This window comes from Seriola lalandi, unplaced genomic scaffold (genome assembly GCF_002814215.2).
Source record: "Seriola lalandi dorsalis isolate HSWRI2012SDOR001 ecotype SW California unplaced genomic scaffold, Sedor1 jcf7180002054569, whole genome shotgun sequence".
Taxonomy (NCBI): Eukaryota; Metazoa; Chordata; class Actinopteri; order Carangiformes; family Carangidae; genus Seriola; species Seriola lalandi.
The window spans coordinates 544,476-570,670 of NW_019525122.1; the positions used below are offsets into that span (position 1 = coordinate 544,476).

Below are 26,195 nucleotides of genomic sequence, written 5' to 3' on the forward strand. Positions count from 1 at the left end.
CAGAGCAAGCCCCGCCCATTCCGTGGTGCAGCCAATCATCACAGAGCTGATATCTGCCTGACCACTGACTGCAGGTGATTAAATATGATAAAGAAACAGAGAGGGATAGAGGAGTGGGTGACAGAGCGGAAGTGGCTGAGTGTCTTATAAGGTTGTGATTAATGGGAGAGAGAGCAGAGAGAGCAGGAGAGAGGAATGGGACTGTTTCACACACACACACACACACACACACACACACACACACACACTCACACACAAAGACTTTCATACACAGTCTGCATAAAAGGTAAAGCTGGCTAGTAATTCAGTTACTCTTTATCAACTTAGAGCAGTATCATCCCCCTCATAACTGTGTGTTAAATATGAAGCTACCACCAGCAGTCAGTAAGCTTTGCTTAGCATAAAGATTAAAAATCAGGGGAAACAGCTAGCTTCCCAGTCTCAACATAAGATATCTGTTTTCTGGCTCCAGCTTCATATTTAACAGAAAGACATGAGAGGTATTGATCCTCTCATCTAACTCTCTCTCTTTTTATATATATATATATATATATATATATATATATATATATGATTTTTGAGGTGAATTCATCATTACAGTGCAAATTTTGAAGATATTTTTGTTACCACTACTATTCTCTGTTAATTGGTTAATCACTTGCAAGTTAAACCACAAGATAGATTTAATGTTAAAAAAATATCTATTACAATTTTACAATGGCCAAGCTGACGTCAAAATTGCTTGTTTTGTCTGAACCAAAACTTCACCATTTACTTTCATAGATGACTAAGGAGTTGGAATCTGTAAAATTTGCTTGTGACTTAAATTATTTTCAAAGTTGCAAATTACTTTACTGTTAATCAACCAATCGATAATCATTTCTCCACTCATGATAATAGGCTATTCATGCTCAAAATAAGATTGGGTAACATTAGTATTAACACTTAAGGTAATGATCCATTTACCCCTGTTTTGCATATCAGTCTGACTGGTTAATATGTGATATTTCATTATGTTGCCATATTGTGATACATATCAATAACAGAAAATTCCCTTATTATAATATTGAGACAAATATTTCAAGTACCCCTCTTGCCCAGCCCTACTAGAAGAGACCAGGAATGACCACTGACTGAGACAGAAACACTTCAATTCACCCACCAACACACACACAGAGGCTTCAGTCAGCATGGCAGCAGAGAGAGTGAGGGGCTGCCAGTGACAGTTGGTGCCATCACTGGTGCTGGCTGTCTGCCACCAGGCTTTAACCCACACCCCCCACACCCCCACAGCAGGGAACAAGAAGAGCTGTTTATCTGACTTATTCCAAGACTGCCAGCTTCGCCCTCCCCCACCCACTACTTACCAATGATGGGCAATGCTCCACACACCACTGCCATATCTGCCCTTCTAACTGCCCCCCGCCAGCCTAACATCCACCACAAAGCTCCCCTAAGCCCACCCACTGTTTCCCATATATAGCTCCTGTTCTACCTATCTCCACATGTTCACCTCAACCATATGCCACCAAAATCCCCCTCCAGTTAAATCTCTAAACCCATTAGGTTTGGTGTTTAGCTCTTGCTGAAGGTCCCATCAGTGTAAGATCTGACCCAAAGTATAAAGCCATTCAAAGCACAGAGGGAGAGGTGAGAAATACCACAAATGTTTTAATGTTAAGTTTGTTAGTCAACAAGTTAAAAAAAAAACTAATTATCAATCTCTATTGTAATGAATTGTTTAAGTAATTTATCAAGCATAAATGCCAAATTATATCTGGATTCACCCTCTCAAACATGACCATTTGCTTGTTTTTCAGTGTTATATTATGTTCATTTGAATATCTTTTACAGCTGCTCTGACAAAAACAAGCAATTTGAAGACCTCACACTGGGCTCTCAGAACTTGTGATGACATTTCTACTATAAAATATGGCTAAATTCATGAATTAAGTTAAATGAATAAGAAATAATTATCTACATCCAGTATCATAATCTAGCACAAAAGAAGGAGCCATAATTACACAACATAGAATAATAAAATGCCTCACAAAACAGGTCTGGTCCTACATTCCTTAGAGTATTTCCATCTCTTGGTAGTTTAGGAAAAATGGGAATGAAAAAATGAAACGGTTCCCTTAATGGAAAACACGACTGATTAGCATTTAGCCAGCCCTGTTAGAAATATTCAAACCACAGAGAGCAATTCAGTGGAAGTCTGTAAAACATAAACGAACACAAATAACTACGAGCTAAATAAACACCTGCTTTAACCAGTTTTTGGCCACTATGGTGCAGAAAAACAACGAAAAATGCTCTAAAATAAAAAGTCGCGAGATACTTTAGCCGTTTAGCATTGCTGTGGCTAACGTGTTAGCAAACCATTCTGGTCGAATTATGGATATGGCTGTAAATCCAATGTCCACTGACCTTTTTCTCTCTGGCTGACGAATGCATGAGAAAAAAATATATACTTCTAGCTTCTAAGGTGTTCAACTTTCTTCTCTAGCTCATAGTTAGTCTGTCTAGTCTGTCTGCATCTCATACTCACAGCTTGTCTGCTGAAAACAGCTGCCTGGGGTTGATGACACACTAAACCAAACGGTAAATGTTTGGACCGAAAAATAATGATAACGAGCAAAATCTGGTTAAAAAGCTCCATAGAGCAAAACTGGGTGGTGGTGGTGGTGGGGTTGTTCACGAATAAAAGTCAATGCAGGCCTACCCTTTTGTATTTGGGTATGACGAAACTCAATCTCTACACCTGGGCAAAGAAGAGAGATAATTTGCATCCCTGGTCACCACGTTTTTGTGGTTTGGGTTGTTTCACCCACATTTGGGTGAAACAACCCTTTAGGAACTCTTAATTTTTTATTTTTTTATTTATTTTTATTATTAAAAATGAAAATGCTCCCATACCTGTTTGCACACCAGAGAAAAACAAATACATTAGTTGATCAACAGTTTACTAGAGATTACAAGAGATTACGCTCAATTTAAAAATCCATTTGACGTGTATTTCTATGATCTAAACATCCAATCTTTATGCTAGAAAGATTAAAATTTTAGTCAAACAAGACAGTTACAGACCACAGAAAGACAAGCACACATAAACATTCACATTATCAGCCAGACCCCCTCAGTAACTCTCCTCACTGTCACACTGTAAAATCCTCATCACCATAATAATCACCATAATACGATAATCACCATCATCACCCCTGCATGTGCCAGGTTTGTTCAGGTACAGTAAATTCAGTTAATTCTGTCCTTGTTAACCTGCAATGTCTGATCCTGGGCCTGTGTGAAAGCAGCCTCAAATCTATCTCCCGTAGCGACCGTGCCATTCAGCCATGAAGGCTTGGTCTTGGACCAGTCCTGTTACCTTGGTGACAGTGGAGCGTGACGACCCTCCATTCCCAACTTCTCATGCACTCATTCGCCCTGGAGTGAATCTGTGAGCTGTATTGTGTCCTAGCATCATCTCCCTCAGCAGAGATGGCTGGGACACTGGTCGAGAATCTTCATTTGGTCTTCCAGAACATCTCGGCATACAAGGAAATCCTGTCCTATTGAGGAATGCATGCAGAGCTGTCCTGATTGCTGGGATCTGGGTTTTCTGAGATGGATAACTTGATGGAGAGTAAGTGATAAACAACAAAAAAACAGCCAAAATGAAATAGATGGTTTCCAGCTGACGTGTTGAATCATGGGTGACTCATTAAATTGAAATTTAGAAAAAAATAATTTACATTTGTCAATAGTGATAAACAAAACCAAGTCATCCCAAGCAGGTATAAAAAAGCCATAAGTCGGCCCACATTTATCTTGTCTCAGGTGGGCTTTGAGACCCCAACACTATTCAGGCCTACAGCCAGTCAACATGATAATGATCCGAACCATTCATCAAGAGCACTGATGTGTCCAATCAGAAACTGCAATGCTTGTGAGTGTCTGTCTCTGTTGACCTGGTGCTGCTCTCCCCTTCCACCCCCACTCCACTGTGCAGACACAGGGTTGCTTAGCAACCAAAGAGCAGCCTATGGAGAACACACACTCATTCGTGCAGATACTCACTCACTCGCTCTCTCTCTCTCTCACACACACACACACACACACACACAGGAAACCCAGGAACTCTGAAAAGGGAAGATAATGTACTCCCACTCCACCCCCAATCATGCTTGGTGACCCCCAGAATGTGAAGAGAAACAGTCCGTCCCACTGCCTGGTGGAGATTCAAGATCCAGTGACAGTGGCCCAGTGACTGCTCACAATCACACACACACATGAAAACATGCACACATAAAAGCCCAGTGCCTGAGTAGAAAGCTGTCGTGCACTCAACTGTTGGAATCACATACTCACAGTGCATCCAAAATAATAGTGAAACAATCCCATCAGTGTCTTAGATTAAAAAAAAAAACCTTGTTATAACATCATATCTACATCCAGAACCTCACTTAATATTTTGCGATTGTGACTGAATACAAATGGATTTAAGACCAGCAGCCATGAAATCAGCAATTTCTACAGACAAAGAGCTTTAAGAGATGAAAGTTAAAACCTTTGCAGCGTTTCCCCAGTCTAACACTATTAGCACATTAAGTGAGTGCTTAAATACAGTCAGCAGACGATGGATCAACTCACTGCCTTGAGCAAGAGACAGCACTGTAATCCCCTAAAGGGGGGTTTCACTACAGTAATGGCAACCCGCATGAAAGTGCAGCCCCTGGGGAGTGGTGGGACTGGGTAGATTATGAGCAGCCTTGGGGCAATGCTAAACCGCTTGCAGCCCCAACACACACACACACACACACACACACACACACACACACACACACACACAGAGAGGCTAGTAAGCGTGCACATGTAAAAATAACCATAACGTACATGAAAACACGCACATATGCATTCTTGAAAATGGAAAAGATAAAGACAGAGATGGTCGCACATAAAAATAAACACACACACAACACCCAGAGGTATAATTTGACTGATTCCTCAGTGGCGGTTAATACATTCTTTTTACGTCTGTATGACATGTTTGGGGAGGAGGGTGTAGTAACTTGGTGTCAGGGGGATAATTTTACTCCTCGAGGATTACTGGATGGTGATGGAATGAGTCTTTGGGCCGAAGGCAAGGAGGTTGCAGGAGGTTGAGAGCGTTTTTTTTTGAGCAAATCAAAGCAGCAGCCCTGGGGGCAAGAGAAATAAACTGACATACGGTGACATAAAAGGTAAAGAGCATGTTATAGCCTGATCCCTGCTGGAAAATAGAATGATAACACTATCACCTGGTGATAAACACTGATGTGGACATGGTTACCTGACAGTGATATGGTTATTATTACATTTTGACTGTAAAAACAGGGAAGTTGAATTTATACCAAATCAAATCATTAGAGGAATGGACCGTGGAGCCATTAGACTTCAGTCAAATGATTTCATCTGGTTTTACCCAGCACTGCAGAACAAAACACTAGAATACTGTTTTGAGAAGGTGGACTGAAATTATCTACATACATCTTAACTTTATGTAATGCCTTTCTCACATCAATTCAAATCACCAGTAGTGTGTAGTCCTTCCAGACTGGTCAACTGTTCATTTGTTGCCTCCCCCCCTGGGGCAAAGCTGCTTAAAGCAGAAAGGAGATTACACATAACCAACTAAACAAACAGAAAACACTGCAAAGCCTATATGTGACCCTTGCCTATGAAAAAGACACAGAGACATGTCTATTTTGAGACCCAAATCTGCATATAGATTTGGGTTTCTATCTGACTCGATGCTTTCATCCGCACATAAACACAGCATTTACACAGTACATTCACCTAAAAAGTCTGTAAGAGCCAGCAGCTTTACTCAGTGGGGATTCAATCCTGTCAAATTAACAGTAGTTCAGTCACACACACAAGCACACACTTGCCCTGATTTGACTCAAATCCATAAATATAAAACTCTGTAAACGAGACATATACTCATTCCTGTTAATGTTAAGTTTTCTCTCCGTCCTGCTTCAGAGCCAGTGTAGGATCGGCCTTTGGTTGTGCGCTCTTAAAACTGTTTAATTTTTACAACTGTGAGCGTAAAACCCAAAGGGAGAGACAAACACAGGTGACCTTTGAGGGAGGGGAGGTCACTGAAGGCGGTCACTGAATGTAATCTTTAAGTGAGCAAACCAAGGACTCAGCAGCCTGGGGAATACATACACACAGCTTGACCAGGCTCGCTCAGCATTTGAGACTGTGTGTGAAAAGAGAGAGTGAGTGAAAGACAGGGATGTCATGAACCTCAACAAGTCCCATACATTCAAGGCATTTTTATGTAGGCCAATATGTATGTAGGTGATCAGGGACGAAATTCAGTCATTTTTTCAGTAAACTTTGTAACTCTAAAGTTCAGCTGAAGCGAATGTCATCAATGTTGGTGGAAACCTTGTATCTCCATATTTCATCCTTTTCTTTTTTCATAAATCAATGCTATTGGTCACCCTTTACACCAGTCTGTGGGTTTTACAAATTTTATTTAAGCAACAAAAGGTAATAAAAAGAACTTGTGGCTCAATCACGCAGCGTTCAAATATTTTAAAAACACAGGGTTTTTTCTCCATTTTCTGAAAAGTAACGGTTTTGGACACACAAGGTTTATACCTGACGTGACGATATGAGGCTCGAGCAGTCTGAGTTAATCAAATTGATGGGTATTTTCAAATGGTACAGTATTTTGAGTACAAAATAAGACAGACTGCTTAAGCCACATATAGGCTTCAGCTGAACTTAATTTCTTTTTTTTTTCTTCTTTTTACACAGAATGAGAATACTGGATTTTGCACCTCATCACTTACAATGAAATCACATGAAGAAGGAATGTTGTGGAGGCTGATGCGGAAAGGTGGAACAAGCGCAGGGACTGATGACTCAACATACGTGACAGCATGTGAATATTGTTTTATGACAGACTTGCAAAGATTTGAAACCGGTGATTGATGAAACTGCCCGTGCTTTTACACACTTGCATACAAACCAAAATGCAGGAGAGAAATTAGGTTTTGTGCAGGTAAACACTTTAACCCAAGTGCTCATATATTTACATTTAGATTTTGCCTTATAGGCACATGCTTACATACCAACTTCATTAGAGATGGTATGATCACACAAGTGCACACGTAAGAGAAAAAATCTAATGAAAATATAGGGCACACAGTAAACATGCTGAGAGAATGACTTCGATAATAATCTATTTGCGATGCTGTCCAAAACCATTTCTATAAATCATTTGTATATTCACATTGCCCCCTGGTGTCTGGAAAACAATGGTGCAACAATATTAGATTGTACTGTACAGTGCATTAATGTTTCAGGCTAAGGAAAACAAATAGTTTGAACAGGAGTATATTATTTAATTTTAATTAGCAAAAACAGGATGGAAAATAAAAGCACAGTTCTTCTTTAACACCACAGCTATGTACTTGCTGCAATAATGTTTCTATTTTAAAGCACAGTGTAAACAAAAGTTTGAGGAGATGGGCAGTAGATAAGCACAATTTTGAAGGAAGAGACGTGCTATCCTACCTCTGGCATGCCACATGTCTAAATCTAACATCAAGACTTTCTTTATAGGCTTTATGAAAAATCATTTTGTAGTTCTTTCACCTCAAGTACTCAAGTAATGAAATGGTACTCAGATTTGTTCAGTGACTTTCCACTGTTAAGGAAGAACACCATGCGATAGGGTCATCCTGGAGAAAATATTTTGCTTTTTACAACAGCCAGTATTTCTTATTTGTTGATCATTATATCCAGTCACTTACAATACAGTTAAATACAAATCCCTCCCTTTTAGTGTGAGCCATAACACTAACATTGCATCATAATGGAAAAAAAATGAAGACACACGCAAATAAAATTCACTTTGATCTGGTACTTCATTAATAAAAATAAAATAAAATTTGTTGGGGGTTAATTTTATGGTTGCCGCACATCAAATCTGAACAAAAATCTTAAATACTTTCACATTGTTTTAAGTGTTCAGTAATAAGTTTTTGTCGGACAACCCTGAACCAAGTTCCTAGAGTTTATTTTGCAAACAAAATTAAAGTGCAGAACCATCATTTTTTAAATCTTTCAATCAAATGGGATTAGGGCCTATGTCAGGCTCCTGCTGATCTTCAATGTAGTAGGGATCTCCTTGGTGGACTCTGTGATTGTGCACCCTCAGGTTCCCCCTGTGGGCAAATCTCTTCCCACATTCTGTGCATGCAAAGGGCCTCTTCCCCATGTGAACATCCCGTTGGTGGGCTCTCAAGTTCCCACTGCGGGCAAAACGTTTACCACACTGAGCGCAGCCAAAAGGTCGCTCGCCTGTATGTGTGCGTGTGTGCACAGTAAGCTCAGAGGGAGTGAGGAAGCTCTTGTCACAAAACTGACAGGGATGCAGTCTGACTCCTGTGTGGCGCAATAGGTGTCTACGCTGGTGTGAGGGGTAGGTAAAACACTTGGCACAGTATGGGCAGGTGTAAGGTCGTCCATTCCCTCCACCAGGAGCTGGAGGGTGGCCAAGGGTGTTTGAGTGCCGTAGTGTGAGTGACTGTGAATTGGACTGTGGTCGCAGAGGGTCTCTGTTGCCAAATGATGTGAGCCGTCGTGTATGATTGATGGGGCCTCTCCCACCCCTGTCGTCTCTGGGTCTCCACGGTGATTCACCAGAGGGAGCTTGGGGTTGATCCTGCCGAGCTCCCCTCTGTCCAACGCCCTGGCCATGCACTGAGTTCTGATTGGAGTTCTGGTTCTCAGGCTCCTGGTCCAGGAAAGGGAAAGAACTATCATCATCCTCATTGCTGGTCTCATCAGAGCCAAAACCAGGTCGGAAGCAGGGTCCATCTGTGCCAGTGCTGCTGCTAGCTGGACCAGAGCAGCTGGTGCCATCTGCCTGCAGATTCTCCAGACCAGACACCCCACCTCGGGTGGCATCCAATGCTGGTAACCACTCCCCAGGTTGAGCTAGGTTTGGGTCAGGTCTTGGGGAGCAACGTCCACTCTGAGAGATGGAAAGAAAAGGGGTGGAAGCTTGATCCTGGAGGGGTCTGTGGTCTGCACTGCGACTGTCCTGATCCCAATGACACACTGCAGACAAATTAAGGGCAAATGGAAAATTGACAAGTCTTTCATCTCACCTACGATAATAAATACCTTTTACACTCAAAAGAATTTTGAGGTAATCTTGCTCTAGTACAGATATGGCTAAAGAGCAGGAAAATACTTTAGAGGACTTCTTACATTTGGTCTTGGCTTGTGTGGCAGACAGGGTATCTATCTGCCTCTGGTCCCCAGCAGCAAGGCTTCCCTCTGCAGCTTGGACTGCAACAGACCCAAGGGTAGGTCGTGATCCAGCACGCTGTGAAGAGTAAGTAAAGCAAGTCTGTAAGATGCAGAAAACCAACAGCAGGGTGTGGTCCAAATGTCACATTGCACTGGCTGGCTAACTACTTCAGTTTCCAACTATTAAATCATGGACAGGGTCTGACCTCATGCTTTACTGAAGCTCCATCCTGGCCTGTGACCTCCTCTTTCAGCCCGCTGAGGCTCTGACTGAGTCCTTCCACTGGGTCTTGGTGAGAAGACACATCCTTTCCCTCATTCAGTCCTGTGTAAGGAAAGTGTTGCTGGTCAGTGTATCAATAAAGTCTCTGGTGCTAGTTCAGTAGTGAATTAATGAATTAACTTTATTTATATAGCACCTTTCATGCACACAATGCAGTTCAAAGTCCTTTACAAGTCAGCCAGAAAAAAAAAAAAAAAAAAAAGATAAATCAAGACAGACAGCTGTTAGTTATAAGCCATCTTAAAAAGATATGTTTTGAATTGTCATTTAAAACTGCCTGCTCACTCAGCGAGACTGATATTTAACAGCACAGTGTTTCATATTTTTGGGGCATAGTGGCTATAAGTAACATCCCCACATGTCTTTGAGGCGACCCTGGTAATAGTTAAAAATGCAGCTGTGGAGGATCTTCTTAGGTTTTGTGGAGGATCATAGAACGATACAAAGTCTGTGATATAACGGGGCGTGGCCATTTAGTGCTTTAAAAACTAAGTGAAGAACTTTAAAATGAATTCTAGAGAAGATACAGGGAGCCAGTGTAGGTTGAGGAGAACAGGAGTAATCGGTTCTCTCAATTTAGTTTTTGATAAAACCCTGGCAGCAGCAGCCTGGATACTCTGTAGTTAAGCAATAGCTGTTTTTGCTGTAGTCGAGACGACTGGAAAGAACAGGCGTGAACGAGATTTTCAGCATCTTGATGACTCAGTAGAGATCTTACATTTACAATGTTGTGCAAATGATAAAAGGCCAAAGAATTAAAATGGGCTGTAAAATTGAGATCAGAATCTTATAACAACAACATTTCTTACATGTGGTTGTGTCTGAAAGACAAAAACAAGAAGATTTTTTGGGCCAACTAGGAGGATCTCAGCCTTATCTTCATTTAGCTGAAGGATGTTTTTGCTCATCTACTCAGTTATAGCTGACAAACTGGACTCACTGACATATACAGCTGTGTGTTGTCAGTATGGCTGTGAAAATTCATGCCATGCTGATGAATTATGGCAGCATAACACATTAGGAACAGCAAAGGTCCTTGGTCACTGCCTTGGGCCACACCAGTCAATATTTATTGTTTCAGATATGTGTTCCCCAATTCTGACATGACATTTTCCTCCAGTAATGTATGGTTTAAACCAGCTTAGAACTGTACCAGACAGACCAGCCCATTTCTCAAGATGATTATATAAAAGATCACGGTCAATAGTGTTGTAGGTGGCGCTATGGTCAAGCAGAATGAGGACAGATATGTTTCCAAAATTTAATCTAATCATTCAAAATGTTGACAAGAGCTGTCTGTGCTATGGTTTGCACAAGGCCAGATTGAGAATTTTCAAGAATACCCTTCCCAGAAAAAGTGATTAACTATTTGAACTGTTTCCTTTTCTAAACCTTGCTCAGGAAAGGTAGATGTGAGCTATTGGGAGAGAATAGGTTCAAATTAGGTTTAAAATGATTTGGGAAATTGCCAGATTCTTGAGAGGAAATTATAATGGAGAGTATCTTTAACCTCCTAAGACCCGAACTCTTGCATGGCGTGCATTTTTAATTTTTCTCTTTGCTATTAAGGCTGATTGGGACCTGAGAAAAATGATGTCCAGATATGAGGACATTAGTTTTAAATTTCGATTACTGAGTGGCAGTATAATATCCTCATATGTGGTCACCAGGCCCTTGTTGAGAAAAAGTTAGTATTGTGGTCTAGAGAACCCAAAATGTGAGGTCCACATATGTGGACGCCAGGTCCTAGGAGGTTAAAGACAGTATATGACAAGTGCTTCTGAAAGGGGAAAGGTAGGTAGAGTAGCTCATCCTCAAAGCATAGTGGAAGTACTCTCAAACTCTGACAAAAAAGGTTTATCTCAATGCAGAATGGGGTTGAGAAATGGATATGGATGGGTTTGAGATACATCTGAGGTTGCAAGATTGTCCTAGACTACAAGCATGATACGTGCACTTTTAAAGTTTTCTACTCTTCTGACCTACAACCACAATGACCATGGTGTGTTGCTCGTGAATTTAACTCCTGAGTTGAATAAGGTGTAATACCTGATCCTGTTAGGGTCTGCTGCCTCAAGCTGCCCTCTCTGTCTCCTGATGGCATCTCCCCTTCCTCGCTCCCTCCGCTCTTGGCCTTCTGCCTCCTCTCGACCTTCTCCAGCTTGCCTCGGAGGATGGAGATCTCGTCTGTTTTCTGCACCAGCTCCGCCTGCTGTTCACACAGGCTACTCTCAAAGATCTTGGCTATTTCGCACACAGCGGCTGCCAGCAATGAGTCCATGACAGTGGCCAGTTGAGCATGGAAAGCACTCCTCACGGACTCCATTGCCCTTTGTTTCAGTGCTGATGTTTTGATGTCAACGATTGATTCACACCGCTGTTTTCTTCTGGGTCTGGCCTCCAGTGGCAGCTGAGGGACAATGTGACTAACACTGTATACTCCTATGCCCTGGCATCTATGAGCTGCCATTAGATGTTGCCATGATAAGTAGCTACGCTATTTCTAATCGCCATCTATCGCAGCAATTCGCTTTAACGACCCAATCTCCTTGTAGTTAAATATCCCCTGATAGTCTACCTTTGCGGCGTTTTCAGCGATATTAACAAAGCTTTAGAGTCAATACAATCTACTGTATTTTGTAAGCTAACGCTACTGCTGTACACAGTGAAGACCAGCAATGTGGTGTAATACAGAAAGCCAGTTTGCATCGTATAAAATATAAACAGTCAACTTTTGGCTAGATATGAGAAAACCAGTTGTAAACAAGTAATGCGGTCAGTGTTTTAATGTATGCTAGCTAACATTACCTCAGGCTAACGTGTAAACAAGGGAGCCAACGAAGCGTAGCCAGTTCTAGCCAGTTCAAGCTAGTATTCAAGGTAACCGTGTCAATGCAACGGAAAACAGCCACAGGCGCGGGTCGACAATTACTCTTGACAGTCGGTTTCTAAATGTCTTCATTGGTTAACATTAAATCCATGAAAACAGTCACAATAAAAGATGTGTTAACTCGTCGTCCAGCTAGCAGGTTGATGTCTGTAATGTGATCATGTTACAAGTCTCGCGATAAGACGGCGGAAGGATTCAAACACCGCAAATAAAAAACAAACAAAACATCCAAAATAAATGTGTAATGTTATATAGATAAATTAAGCTTAAAGTTTTCAATAACGAGGTGGTACTACACCGTCACTTAATGTAAAATGCATACAGCTGAAAAGAAAAAAAATCACTCATCATAACTCAAAAAGTAGGCAAGCCAAAGTGTAAAATATGGATTTTTTATTGGGGTAATGTTGATAATGTCTCAGTCTAGCAACATTATTATAAACCCCTTTTATTAGAGAAAAATAGAACAAAGGTTTTTTCATACAACTACTGCTGCTACTACTACTAGTAGTTACTACAACTACTGAATCGATGAAAAACCAATACAAATCATACAAAATAAAACCACCTTTGTTTAGAATTGTTACAAAAGTAAATTATGTATATCACGTCTACCCTCTTTTGTTCCAACTTGGTTCAGAATTCAAGCATCAGATGAAATAACAAGCTAACTTTGAGTTTGCAATATTTTTCAGACATCTGTCAAACAGGAGAGATTTTACAGGATAACAATTACATTTGGTCAAAGCAATACAATAAACATTGCAAAGCTGCTCCCAAAAGTCTGAGTCCATAACCAATCACATCACCAGACACTCAAGGTGATCTGAGAGATTGCTGGAATGATGCAGTTTCTCAAATTCTGCTGAAACAGTAGAGTAATACATACAGACAGCTGAACATTTACTCTTAATTTGATGAAACACTGTATACTGCAAGGTGACAGATTTTTAACAGTTAGAAATTAAGTTATACAGCTTTTACAGAGGTGGCTATTCTTTAGTATGTACTAGACCATTGTGGCCAATAAAGTAGTCAAAGAGGTCTGATTTAAGGCAATATTGGTTTTACATGACGTTTGCATCAATGTGATGAAATACCTTGCTTTGTCAGTGTACACTGAATTAGCCATTTTCATTACACTGCTTTTTCCATAAATGCTTTCTTAATCGAATTCATTATCACGTGTGTCCATATCACAATATAAAATTATATTTTGTGTGATAGGTTTTATCCATCCCCCACCTCAATATAAACAGTTTTTCACATTATTAGTGAATTTTCTGTGATGTTTTTAAAACAAGTAACAAATGATGATGGTAGAGCAGGATTACTTGGTGGACTGGAGCCCTGCGGACATGGACAGAGACACTGAAGTTTTACCTCTGGGCTCTTACTTTATACTGAAATGACACAATAAGTGTGAAATTAAATTACAAAAGTCAGTATCAAAAGACCTATAGCATTCATTTTGTGGTTGTCCTATTCCATACTGCTACATGTATTTGGACAAATACTTTCAATAAAGTATGCTTCTTTTTCTTTCAATTTGCCATCATAATTCTATTTTGCTGACTTGCCATTTCTTGACACCAGTGATGGCAAAAGATTTACAGTACTGTTTTAATAACTGACAGAGATGGGGAATACCATTATTATATAATTTAAGATTACATCTCAAAATAATAAATCCAATCATCAATCAGAGCATAAATTACAACATCCAGTGTTTCAATGTCCACAGAGATTCGATGCCAACTGTACATGGGTTTAGTTGTGGTAACACTGCATGAGGTTCCTGAGGCGTCCTTTAGTCATAAAGCCTTTTCCACAAACCTTACAGGCATTTGGCCGGTCCTTTACACAATCAGACACATGCTTATTATATCTTACTTTTGATGCAAATTTCTTCTGACATTTCTCACACTGCGGCACAGGATAACGGGACCTTTTTTTTGCGTATTTATAGTTGCTGACCAGTGCAAAACTTTGCAGGACACTTCTAACATTTGATGGGCCTCTCTCCTGTGTGAATGCGAAAGTGTTCAATCAAGGCGCGTTTGGTTTTCATGAACTTTTGACACAATGAGATGATGACACCATTAGAGTTTGCCATCTCTAGCTCAGCCTTACGCCTGGACCGCATTCTTCCTTAACATTGTTGATGTCGATTGCGTTACTTGTGTCTTTGCTGGGAGAAATCAAATCCTCTTGATTATCTTCAGTGTCCTCTAAAGGTTTGGTCCATGCAAAGTGTCCATTTGGCTCACCTTTTGGTTCTGGTGCATTCTCAGTATGTGATTTTTGAGTGACTGATTAATGCGGAATTTCTTTGGGCACATGCTGCAAGAAAACGGTTTTTCACCAGTATGAACACGCATGTGCTCCTTGAGCCTGAAGAGTGCTTGAAATTTCTTTTTGCAGTATACACAGGAATGCCTTTTGGTGGATCCATTGTTCTGGATCGATGATACATGGTGGTTGCCAGAAGAAGGTGAGCTTTCCTTTATAATGCACACCTGTATTTTGCTTGGTAGAGTTGGTTTTTCTTCACCATGGGACTCAGGCTTTGGGGGGTTAGTGCGCAGTGCTTCTTTTGCTAACAATTTCTTGAGTTTTTCGCAAGATGATTTATGACACCTGAGAACACTCGGAAAGGGGAACTCTTTTTTGCAACCTCTGCACCTCTTGTGTGATCGTACGTGCACATTTCGGCCAAACACAGTATCAAATACCTTCTTGCAAAATTTGCAGGTATACTTCTTCTCACCGTTATTTTCTACTGTCTCCTGTTCTGTAGGCTTAGACTCAGCCACTGTGATTTTACGTTCCTCTCCTCTTCTCTTCAAAGTATTTTCTTGCTCATTACCTGTTAAATTTCTCCCTCTTCTTCTAAGACATATACTGCCTGTTTGGATAGAATATTCTTGTTTGATGTCTTGGAGCAATTTTTTCATGTCACTTCTCACTGGTTTACGTCGACTTCCCTGGTTATGCATTGGTAAGATTTTGTCCCGAGTGTGTTTGCGCCCTTTGTTTAATGAGGAACCTGTGACAGAAAAACATTGCAAAATATATCAAACTGTGATACAATGAAAAGTACGGGTGATATGAATATAACAAAGTGATTTAATAAGATGACAGCAATGTGACATTTAAAAAAAATATTGAGCCAAATTTAAACCTATAATGTTGTGACTTCTAGAAACAAGAAAGAAATACATATTCTCACCTACCCTCCTAGTATCTAGCCATACTGATATTTTGGTTTTGTTTAGTCCATGTTTTTAAATATCCATCTCTAGGTTTTCTGTCACCACACAAATACAGTGGGAAGAAATAGAATTTGTAATGCTCACAGTACTGAAAGATGGCATTTAATAAATTTAACGGCAACACATCTTTTCAGAATCAGTGACAGCGCTGATAAACTTTAAACAAGTCCACATGATGGCAACCATGTGCATCCTGCATTCCTTCTGAGCATTGGTTGTAAACATCTTCACAAATAAGCTCTGGTCTTCCACAAGAAGTTATTAAGCTCATGAATGATGGTGGCTCTAAGGCCAGTTACAGATAGTCAGCAGATGACAACAATAATGATGGTATGTTTAAGTGAAGTGAAACTAATAGTTTGTTACCACTGTTGTTTTACCTTCCATAATCTCAACATTAAGAATACAGTCCCCTCAAGTGTCGTCAGTATTTAGCTATGTTTATAATGTGCAAAACCAAACAAACAAGAAGTTCTCAAGGAAGATATTGTGGTTTCAACCAGGCGATGCTCAGCCCAGATCTGAACCCTTGTACATATAAAACCCTTTTAATCCTCCAGGTACACGGAATGTACACAAGCAAGTCACACATTGATAAAAAGCAAATACTGTATATTACAACCTACACTCCCAATAATCCACAGATCACCTGAACAGATTTCACTAGAACATATTTCTTGTAAAGAAATAGAAAAAAAAAACAAAAAAAAACTCTCTACTATGTGTTCTGTGGATCATCCAGAGTAATGGGGACACTTTGTGAAAAGAGGTGATGCTGCTGCATTTTTTACATATAATTTCTTTACTGATGAGTACAGACTACAGATTACATTCTTCTTCTCTCAATGAAGAGGAGTATCAGAAGTAGCAGTAATCCCACAAATGAATCCAAAACTATCGGCATGGATGGACGGCATGGATAGACGGCCACTAATGGTACTTTTGAATCATTCTGTGTAATTTTGATGAACCAACCCTTTGAATTATGAATTGCAGGACATTCAACTTTAAATTTACAAAAGGAGCCTTAAAAATCATAAAATAATTATGTGTGAAAACAAAAGTCAAAAATAGTGAATGTAAACATTGACACGATAATGCAATTACAATCTTCATTCTGACAATAAAATGAAAATATGAAAATAATGAATGAAAGAATTAGTTAAGAACAAAACTCACCTCTCCTGGATCTCCTGAGACCCTTTCTTTGCTGGTGGGAGTCAATGTCACAGTCCGCCACCTAAAACATAAACATTATTGGTTATATCTCCTATGATTAACATTGCTGAGCAAGAACAAAAACAGGTACATGCAGAGCTGTGTCTGCAAAAGCAGCCAATAATGAGATGAATTATCTGGATGTATTGAGACCATTTTGCCTAAATGTAGGGAAGTGAATATATTAGCTCTTCATAACACAGTACAGCTAAAGAAAATAAAAAATATATCCAGCCTGTCATTAAAAAGGTGTCAGGCAAGCCAGTGCAGAGCAAATTAGTTTTTCAGCCTTTCCTGTAAACCTTTATACCATTGTCTCAGTGCACCACTTTTTGTTGAAATGTTTGTCATGGGGTATTGAATAAAAGCTTTATTTTTGACAGAACAAGAGCCTATCTTGTCAGCTTTGTGCCATCGGCTGAGGCGACATCTCCTGAGAACCATTAATGTTTCCAGTGCACCAATCAAGGATGAGTATTTGATCCATTCATGAAAATGGATCAGATTTGCAGCTGCCTATCCCACCAATCACCCTGTCTTCAGCATACCACTGCTCGCCTTTCATTCTGAACCTCTTGTATTCCACTGCATTATTACTGTGCCATCAACTACCTACAACAATCAACAACATGACAGGATGTGCTGACAAAGCTTTAAGCCTACCTTTTCAATCCACATAAATTATCAGGTTGTCATCAGCAGTTTTTTTTCTGCTTGTTTATGAGGTTAAATTATAATGCCACCACATCCAGATTTTCCCCTTCAGTTACACACCTCCTGCTTGATGATTGGAATGCGCCACAGTGGAATCAACAATGGGCGCAGTCTTACACTAGGACAAACACCATCATCTTGCTTGATCATGGTCTCACAACCCAGGGGAGCACACCAGTCATCAGGCACTAGCCAAATCAAGACACAAAGACATAAACATGATCAAGCTGAATATGTAAGTCATATAATATTGTGATTCATTTACTCAGTGTTTAAATAAATGTTCACACTCACACTTTGCTACCCTCAAACGAACATGCAACTTATATTGGTTACTGTACTTTGAGCAATATTTGGTGCCATGGAAATTCGCTTGAACCTTCAGGTTCAGTATAACATAATTGAAATTGAATTAAAACTCACCTAAAACTACTTGTCATACCTTGATTTGGCACAGGTTATCGGCAATTACGTTACATTGTTTTCTAAATTTGTTTGTTTTGATGTCTTTTGGCATTTGTTAGTGTCAAAACATTTTTTTGAATCCATATTGACTCAACATTGCAAAACAAAAAAAAACATGAAAACACACTGCTGAATACTAAAATGATCTCGAACACACTGTCAAGTCAGGCAATAAACAGAACATTTCTCTCTATACTAGTAGCTCTCAAAAAAAGCAGTATATTTTTGTCATGTTATTACCCTCATTTTAAAACTATACCTTCAAAATCAATCTCAGGAATATCAGAAGTTTGTCCAGAGGGGTTCAGAACAACTTCAGGATCTTTTTGCACTTCATTTGTCTGAGTTTTGTTCAGCTCCACTCCTCTGTCACCTCCACGCTCAAGTTCTCTCAGCTTGATTTCTGCTGTCTGCAACTTTGTTTTAAGCTGAGCAACCTCTTCTCCTTTCTGCAACAGCTCCATTTGATGGTCATGGAGGCTGCTCTCAAAGATCCTCATTATGTCAACCAGAGCTTTCCTCAGGACATAATCCATGGCTGTGGTCAGGTGGGCCCTGAACCCTCTTGTCAGATAGTCGGTCATATTTGAAGATGGCTGGCAGCAGCTTAAAGATGTCCTTGATCAGAAAGTCTTGTGTGATGCTGTACTGGTCCTTTCGCTTATCACTTAACCACTAAACAGAGAGATAAAAGATCAGGTTAAGATCAGGTACAAAACAGCACACTATTGTGTGTAGTAGTAGTGTATTTATGCTGAAACACGGCTCTGAACCCTGGTCACCTGGGTAAGAGATACTAGCTCTTCTGATTAATCCACATAACTGCCTCCTAGCCTGCAAGTATGCAGTATCTGGGTAGAGTTGGTACCGTTTCAAGTATACGACTGTGGAGTATGTTTATCTTAAGGCGAAATCCAGTAAGTAGGCAATTCATCAGCCACAACACATACAGTAACTTACATTGAGAGAGTTTCGATTTAAGCATTGCAGTCCTAGCGTGAGGTTAAGCCGTCAGGAATTCACTATTAGATATGACGTTAAAGCGTGTATACAATTAAATATACCGGTGATGGTTAAGAATAAAACCCAGATGATTAAGCCTGCACCATATTTTTCTTCATCACTCATTTTCCTAAACCATATTACCGTGAGCTAACGTTAGCTATGTTTTGACTGACTAGCTTTGGACGAAAAAATCAGTTACTGTGACACTCACACGAGGCGCTGTAATGATAAAAACTTAAAAAGTTGCAAGCTAAACACTGAGATGATGTTACACATAGCGGGTAACTGATAACGTTACTGACCGTTAGACACAAGCTGCTGTACTTTGTCTGCGATGGCTAACGGTCCGAAACTTTGTCTTGAATCCAGAAACCTGTTACATTAACAGCGAACCGACCCATCCTCGCCAGACACCTAAATATTAAATTGGTTGCTTTTGTTTCCTGTTATTTACCCAGCGTATCACAACCACACAATTGGTCACCCATCCGCCATTTTTACTCGAGCTGCCCAGGAGGAAGGGGAAGGCTACGTCATTACAAACGTAATTCGTTGACCCGTGATAATTCACACTGTACCAAAGATATTCTATACAGAAGATAACGCATTACACCAGAATCAGTAGAGAAATCTAGAGTAGAGGACCTTTGATTACACCAATGATCCTCTATACTCTCTACTGTCTACACGCAGGGTCAATGGTATAATGGGATACAATTCCTGTCTCCTAAGTGGGCGTAGTCGTGATTGCTTCTTCAAGTCAAAACATAACAACACAATACAACACTAGATACAGTATGAATTTGCGCTTGATTTTTGCCGCTCGTTTTTATCTGCTTTAGAAAAATGTGTCCAATATTTATTTCGGTAACTGTGGGGGCGAAATGTGTGATCACTTCTCCCGTTGGAATGAATTGATTCGGACCTGTTACTGGTTGCTAAATGGGCGGGGAGGTGGCGAAACCCAAGTGACAGTTACGAGAACAATTGAAAGTGAACCGTCTCCGTCCTTTCTCAACCGTCTCTGACTCTACTATAAACTACAATTTGCCCCACATAATCGTTCAATAACAGAAAATAAAAACTGGTTGTCTTAATAGGTGGAATAGGCATAAATGTAGTCAATTGAATAGCCTTTTTTTTCCCCCTCGCGCATGCGCTGTCTATTTGTTTGTTACCCAGCTGGGTTACCATAGCGACCAATCTGGTACGAAACAAGATGATACACAGCAAAAACCCAAATTTTAGCTAACCTGTGCGTTCAGAAGTGTCTAGGAGGCCAGTTGTACGTCTGTCAGGGTCTTATGTGTTTCAACTGGAGGCTAAATATAAGAGTGTAATTCAGTGTTTGTGCCTTTCAAAATTACAGTTTAGAACTTCAGAGGAACACTTGAAAGCAACAATGTATTCCTCCCTAGAAAGCGTTACTACTCTTTGATGTTGTCAATGAATGGACACGGGGCTCGATTTTATGTCACAGTGGAAGACTAAATTTATCAAGGTAAAGGATTACAATCTGTTTGCAGAACTGATGTGTCTAATAATTTGTTGTTCATCAGCTAGAATTGAACTGATTTACATAATATATCAAAAATGATCTGTGATTTACTGATGAGAAGTTAGTGATTCACTCTATCACCTTACAAACATGGCATTGCTACAAGCTCCTCCACACTTTGATAGTTCCTACATCCTAAAACAAACAAAAGTAGGTGTGAGGTCAGTGTTGTGTAACTGGAGGCAAGAGCAGAAAACAAAAATCATAGCCCTGACACAAACCTTACTCAGTTAGGAAAAAGGGCCAGAGCTGCAGTAGACATGGCACTCTGTGCTTGGGTAGACAGGACACTAGTGTCTAACATCATGCCTTTGTGACTAAATAAATATAATTTGGGGCATCCCATCTATGTCCAAATGTTGAATACTTAGAAAACAGTTCTGCGTGAATCTTCCAATGTACATTTTGTATATCACAGAACCTGATAAACTGAGCTGCAATGATAGACACTGCATTTGTTCCCCCTTCAGTCCTAAAAGTAAATATCCTGAGGGTTGATATCCTGACTATTTATTCTTTATTTAAGCTGAGAAGGTCCAACACATCTTATTTCTGTCTTTCTTCATCTTCAGCTATAAATGTGTATTTAGCACACAAGTGTGGTGTACATTACCCTCATTGTCTAGTACAAACTACAATGAAATTGTTTTTAATCAGAATATTATCATATTGGTTATTATTCCATCCCTTAGTATATAAACACAGCCTACACCAGCTGTTAAAACAAGCTGTCCAATATAAGGATGCTTACTGAAATGTATAACACAAAGAACATATGAGTGTAAAATATCCCTCTTATCAAAAGGTATGCGTGGTTATGTATACTTTTAGTGTGTCTGCGCAGTTGACTGAAATAATAATTCTACCCACAGGTAGCAAGATATCAGCAATGCAAAAAAAATGTGAGTATTAAAATCAACATGTCCCACTATCTGGTGAATACCAGACAAACAGTAGCTTCACAATTTCAGCACACTCACCCAGCTCATTGTGGTCAAGCAAAGGTTGAAAGGCATTCAGGTGGGACACACAGATTGTTTCAAGCAGGTTATACAGTAAATAATTGACAGACATCATGAATCTTTCCTTCAGCTGAGTGGTTAAATGCAAGACCCACTACACTGTCATTTTCTCTTTGCTTCCTATTTAAAAAAAAAAAAAAAAAGTTGTTCACAAGGTTCAGATGCTCTGACAGTTGGCAAGCCATGACATGCAAAACTTATCCATCAGGCTAAGTTGGCCTTTTTTCATGGAAGACATTCTGACATGTCATATTAGGAAAAGCACAGGTCTAGATAATGAAACGAATGATGGCTCAGGGTTCTAGCATTGTGCATGCTGACTCACTGTCATGACTTACAGGGACACTTGAACAGAAGAAAGCCATTGTTAATATTATTACTTACACCTGCGCTTGCCCACAATGTAAAGGATCTGTTGTCTTTCAAAGGATGTTTTCCAGGGTTGAATCTAACAGCAAAAACCAGGCTTGTAAAATGTGGTGTGTCTTTGTGAGGCTAAAGAATCAAGTAGAGGAGAGATTAATTCATGGTCTACAGGGTTTGCTTTATTGCATATAAGGATCAGTGCAAAGCTTAAGGGTCCTGGTAAGAGCTTTTAAGACAGTCGTACAGTATATTGGCCAGTGGATTACCAGGTGTCTGCTTTTTCATTCCGTCACTGTTAACTATGCTCATACATGTAAGAAAATACTGGAATGATCTTCTATTTCAGTGTGTTGACCTCCATTTCAGCCAAAGGTGGTGTTGTTCCAGGCCACGTTGGCTGCATCCATGTCTACAAAGTTAATATAAATCCTTAAATAGATAACAAAGAGAAATAGGTTAATGACACTGTACATTAACTGAGAGCAAGGTATGCAAGATACAGGAGTGTCTGAATTTTTGTGTTTCTGTCATGATGCTACATTTACTCAACAAACTGTGAGCGGTGAACGTGCTGGTTTGATGCGTGTATTTGGTTACCTGTCAGCAGAGATGCCCAGGTGTTTGTTGAGGAGTCCACACAGGAGTTTAGAGTATTGCTTGTTGTGAGCGCCGCTGATTTTGCCAATACTGTGGAGGGAGCAGATTGCGCAGGGATCTCCCTTTCCTCCAAACATCATCATTTGCTCAGGGTTGATATGCACAGCTATGTACTAATATACAAAAGGACAAAACTGATGTCAGTCCACACTGGATGGATCAATCGTGAATGGTGTCAGTTTTTGAGGATCTTAGCCTTTTTGAAGCTGATTGTGACATTTTAGTTTCAGCATTCAAATGGCAGGCCCATTTAAACATAGACTACGGTGAAGGTTGTAATGATAATGTAATGTTAATGTTTAAAATCATGAAGTCATGAATTCAATTCCCCCATTGCAACTGCACCCTCAACAATTTTTTGACATGTATCCAAAAAAATACCTGTGACTTATTATATCAATATTGTTTTTCTTATTAAATTCACTAATTTGACTGCTTAACTTGCGGTATAATTTATATAATTATACTGCGATATATCATTTATATTTCTGGTGGAAGACTACGTTATGCCCTTAATATATATACATTTAATTTAAAATTTTTATTAACAATATATTTCAAAGTATATATATATATATATATCTTCAAACATGCTTGGATGCCCTTAAAAAACAAAGTATCAGTTTGTATGACATGTTAGAAGATTTGCATTTAACCTGTGGGTTTAGAGAACGGATCAATCATCGACCCAACTCTACAAATAATAGTCAAGACCGTGTTTGCGTAATTGCAAAAGACACCCGCCTCATTCATTTCCGTAGAGAGCCATATAATTTCTACTTCTCTCTGCGGTTAAATGGAAATCAGGCTTCAGGTGCTGGTCGTGTCGCACTCAGCAGAGTTAAATCTATGACGATGCTCCCTGATGCAAACAACAAGGCGCAGAGGACTCAAGTTTTAAGAACAGATTCTGCAAGTCTAAGCGCAACCATGGCCTACCTGTGCAGGTTTGCCCATAGCTTTGGCCAGCTCCTCTGTGGCCTCAGTCAGCAGGGCCGCTGGCACATCACTCTTGGCCACGTTGGTGTTCACCACGAACATCGGCATGATTACTCCGTTTTGTTGCTTCCTTTCTCCCCTTCACACGGTCCAGATGCTGCGATTCACTCACACAGGCGGAAGTACAGACTGACGGCTACTCTTCTTCTTCCTATTTGGAGGACTGCGTAACCATGTGACCACAGCGCCTCCATCCATCCCGGAAGACACTGTTGGTGACACACACTAAACACTATGGCTGTACACAACGCCTACCGAGTGGAAGCTCGTTTTGTTTGCTTTAGTAACTGCTCATTTCCTTAGCACCACTGTTTAGACCACACCAAGCAGAAAGTGATGGCTGAAATGTGAGTGCGTGTTCTTCCCAGGGTGCGGCTGCTCTTGAGTGTAGGGTAATTACGGTACCGGGCATGCGCAGTGTTGTCAGGCATCATTAAGCTGTGCTGAAGGGGGCGAGAGGGAAAACAGTGGCAGGGAGAGCGAGGGCAGAAGTTGGATGGCGCTTTCCTTTGTCGCCGTGTCTCTGCGCTCACAAACAACGACCAAGCTCATCCGTGATCCGTGAAATCTTACCGTCTGTCACCGTTTCGTGTCCAAGCCAGTCCTTCGGATTTCATCTCACGAACGGTGCGTATACAAAGCTGTATTAGCCAGGCTGCTAGCACATTCACTTTAAAACCTTACGGAGGCTGCTGCTCCTCTTCTACTTAAACATTGCTATGTCGATCAATAATACAAGTTTACCAAGAAGCTAACCCAACGCAGGTTGTGCATTTACTATTTATTCAACTACAATACCACCGTTGCACTTTTTAGATAAACCGGCAATATATATTTCTGAATTAAATGAGAATAGAAACGGAACAACCACTATGTTACAATGTGATTCGTTGAGCCCTGTCACACTTTGCTGTCCAGATATAGCTACCTAGTATCCACAAATAAAGTTAATTTTTCTAAGTGACATTTATGATATGGGTCTAGATTGGAAATATACGGTGGCTATAGCTATCCAATCATTTAGACATTGTGAAACTTTTGTGATCCTAGTAGGAACACTGGGTTAAATGTAATGATGATCATGACAACAACACAAGCTGTCACTCAACGATCATCAGGTCCGCTCCCATCCCGAACCCTTTGGCCACGATGATGGAGGAATCGGTGACCACATTTGAGACGCATCTGACGGCTGTCATGGACAGCCTGATCCGAGCCTCGGTCTGTGAGATCACCAAACTCTTCCAGGAGACGGTGAACGACTACCTGGTGGAGCTGTCCCTCAACAGGAAGGAGAACGAGGCTCTCAAACTGCGACTGAGGCTCACCGAGAACAAGCTGAGGACCGAGCGCAAGTACGGGATGGGCTGGGCTGCCAACCGCCGCAACGCTGGGCTGGAGGAAGGAGCTGGAGGGCGGCAGAAACGAAAAGTTGAGATGGCCCGTAAGTATTTCTAATCACCTGAGGATGGCTTTTCCTCCCAAGCAAGGAGGTTACATCACCTTTGGATTGTGGCACATATAGAACTACCATTGCAGTTAAATGACACCTTGGCTACAACATCCTACATGTTTCAGTATGATTGTGTTTTTGTTTTTTTTAAATGTGAGAAACAGGGTTCTTACTATGCAGTCAGGGCTTATGTGAAGACGCACTTGTTTTGTTGGAAACCATCTGGCAAGAGCTGATCTCTCCCTCCCTCCTCCCTCCTTCCTCTCTCCCCCCCTCCCTCCTCCCTTCCTCCTCCGCCTCCTCTTCATGATCGCTCCCTCTGTCCTTCACCTCCCCCTCTCCTCTCTCTCTCTCTGCATTCTGTCCCTCCCACTCCTCTGTGCCTTTGCACACTCTCTCTGTCTCCCTCCCTCCCTTCCTGCCTTGCTCCTCTCCCTCCCCCCACCTCCTTCACTTCTCTGTCTCTCTCCAACTCTTACCTCCTCCCCTTCCTGCTCCTCTCTCCTTCACGCCCTCTCCTCCTTTCCGCTCTCCCCGCCCCCACCTCCTCCTGCTCTGTTCTCTCCTTCATCACGTTGTGCACACACTCTCCCCCTCCCTCCCTCCCTCCCCTACCTCCTCCACCCCACTCCTCTTCCGCTCCTCTCCACCACCATAATTACACACTCCCTCTCCACTTCCACTTCTCCTCTCTCTGTCTTTCTCTCTCTCTCCTTTTTTCACCTCTTCATCCTCCCCCCTCTTTGCTCTCCTCCTCCTCCTCCTCTGGCCCCCACCAACTCCACTTCTCCCTCTCTTCTCTGTCTCTCACTCCTGTCTTCCCTGTCACGTGTTTTTGTCTCCTTTCCACTTTCTTGTCTGTCCTTCTATGCCCCCTCTCTCGTTCATCATGCTCACGTCTCCTCCCCCTGCTCCCTTTACTCTCTCCCTTCCCCCCACCCCTCCCCTCCCCTGTGCTCCTGTTCTCCT

General features: G+C 40.9%; 4 protein-coding genes across 5 annotated transcripts in view; 1 reads left to right on the top strand and 3 right to left on the bottom strand.

Annotated features, from left to right (window-relative positions):
* Positions 1 to 7,382: 7,382 nt before the first annotated feature.
* On the bottom strand, positions 7,383 to 12,665 carry LOC111662778 (uncharacterized). Its single transcript, XM_023416755.2, has 4 exons — positions 11,654 to 12,665; positions 9,528 to 9,646; positions 9,280 to 9,397; positions 7,383 to 9,126 (listed from the first exon to the last, which is right to left on the bottom strand). The coding sequence occupies exons 1-4, from the start codon at positions 12,072 to 12,074 to the stop codon at positions 8,132 to 8,134; spliced, it is 1,653 nt and encodes a 550-aa protein (XP_023272523.1). The 5' UTR covers positions 12,075 to 12,665; the 3' UTR covers positions 7,383 to 8,131.
* A 207-nt stretch (positions 12,666 to 12,872) lies between these two features.
* LOC111662780 (uncharacterized) lies at positions 12,873 to 19,777 on the bottom strand. Its single transcript, XM_023416757.2, has 5 exons — positions 19,474 to 19,777; positions 18,426 to 18,841; positions 17,762 to 17,889; positions 16,949 to 17,009; positions 12,873 to 15,543 (listed from the first exon to the last, which is right to left on the bottom strand). Exons 2-5 carry the CDS (start codon positions 18,748 to 18,750, stop codon positions 14,726 to 14,728), a joined length of 1,332 nt encoding a protein of 443 aa, XP_023272525.1. The 5' UTR covers positions 18,751 to 18,841; positions 19,474 to 19,777; the 3' UTR covers positions 12,873 to 14,725.
* Positions 19,778 to 22,274: 2,497 nt separating this feature from the next.
* Positions 22,275 to 23,927, bottom strand: mif (macrophage migration inhibitory factor). The gene is made up of 3 exons (XM_023416765.2): positions 23,714 to 23,927; positions 22,715 to 22,887; positions 22,275 to 22,546 (listed from the first exon to the last, which is right to left on the bottom strand). The coding sequence occupies exons 1-3, from the start codon at positions 23,819 to 23,821 to the stop codon at positions 22,480 to 22,482; spliced, it is 348 nt and encodes a 115-aa protein (XP_023272533.1). The 5' UTR covers positions 23,822 to 23,927; the 3' UTR covers positions 22,275 to 22,479.
* A 62-nt stretch (positions 23,928 to 23,989) lies between these two features.
* Positions 23,990 to 26,195, top strand: part of LOC111662777 (uncharacterized) — a 5,106-nt gene continuing 2,900 nt past the window's right edge. Inside the window, exons 1-2 of one of the 2 annotated variants that reach the window (XM_023416753.2) lie at positions 23,990 to 24,400; positions 24,824 to 25,217. In XM_023416753.2, coding sequence (XP_023272521.1) covers positions 24,923 to 25,217 — 295 coding nt within the window. In that variant the 5' untranslated portion in view covers positions 23,990 to 24,400; positions 24,824 to 24,922. The remainder of the gene's footprint in view (positions 24,401 to 24,823; positions 25,218 to 26,195) is intronic. The other variant, XM_023416752.2, reaches the window with a different exon arrangement.

Excerpts from the sequence above, each read along its gene's own strand:
- mif (XM_023416765.2), bottom strand. The coding sequence starts at position 23,821 with ATGCCGATGTTCGTGGTGAACACCAACGTGGCCAAGAGTGATGTGCCA. Across the intron at positions 22,888-23,713 it reads CTATGGGCAAACCTGCACAG|TACATAGCTGTGCATATCAA; the intron begins GTAGGCCATGGT and ends TTTGTATATTAG. Across the intron at positions 22,547-22,714 it reads CTGGGCATCTCTGCTGACAG|GATTTATATTAACTTTGTAG; the intron begins GTAACCAAATAC and ends TATCTATTTAAG.
- LOC111662780 (XM_023416757.2), bottom strand. The coding sequence starts at position 18,750 with ATGACCGACTATCTGACAAGAGGGTTCAGGGCCCACCTGACCACAGCC. Across the intron at positions 17,890-18,425 it reads TCCTGAGATTGATTTTGAAG|TGCCTGATGACTGGTGTGCT; the intron begins GTATAGTTTTAA and ends TGATTTGGCTAG. Across the intron at positions 15,544-16,948 it reads TCTCAGGAGATCCAGGAGAG|GTTCCTCATTAAACAAAGGG; the intron begins GTGAGTTTTGTT and ends TTTCTGTCACAG.
- LOC111662778 (XM_023416755.2), bottom strand. The coding sequence starts at position 12,074 with ATGGCAGCTCATAGATGCCAGGGCATAGGAGTATACAGTGTTAGTCAC. Across the intron at positions 9,647-11,653 it reads GCAGACCCTAACAGGATCAG|GACTGAATGAGGGAAAGGAT; the intron begins GTATTACACCTT and ends TTCCTTACACAG. Across the intron at positions 9,398-9,527 it reads GAGCTTCAGTAAAGCATGAG|CGTGCTGGATCACGACCTAC; the intron begins GTCAGACCCTGT and ends TACTCTTCACAG.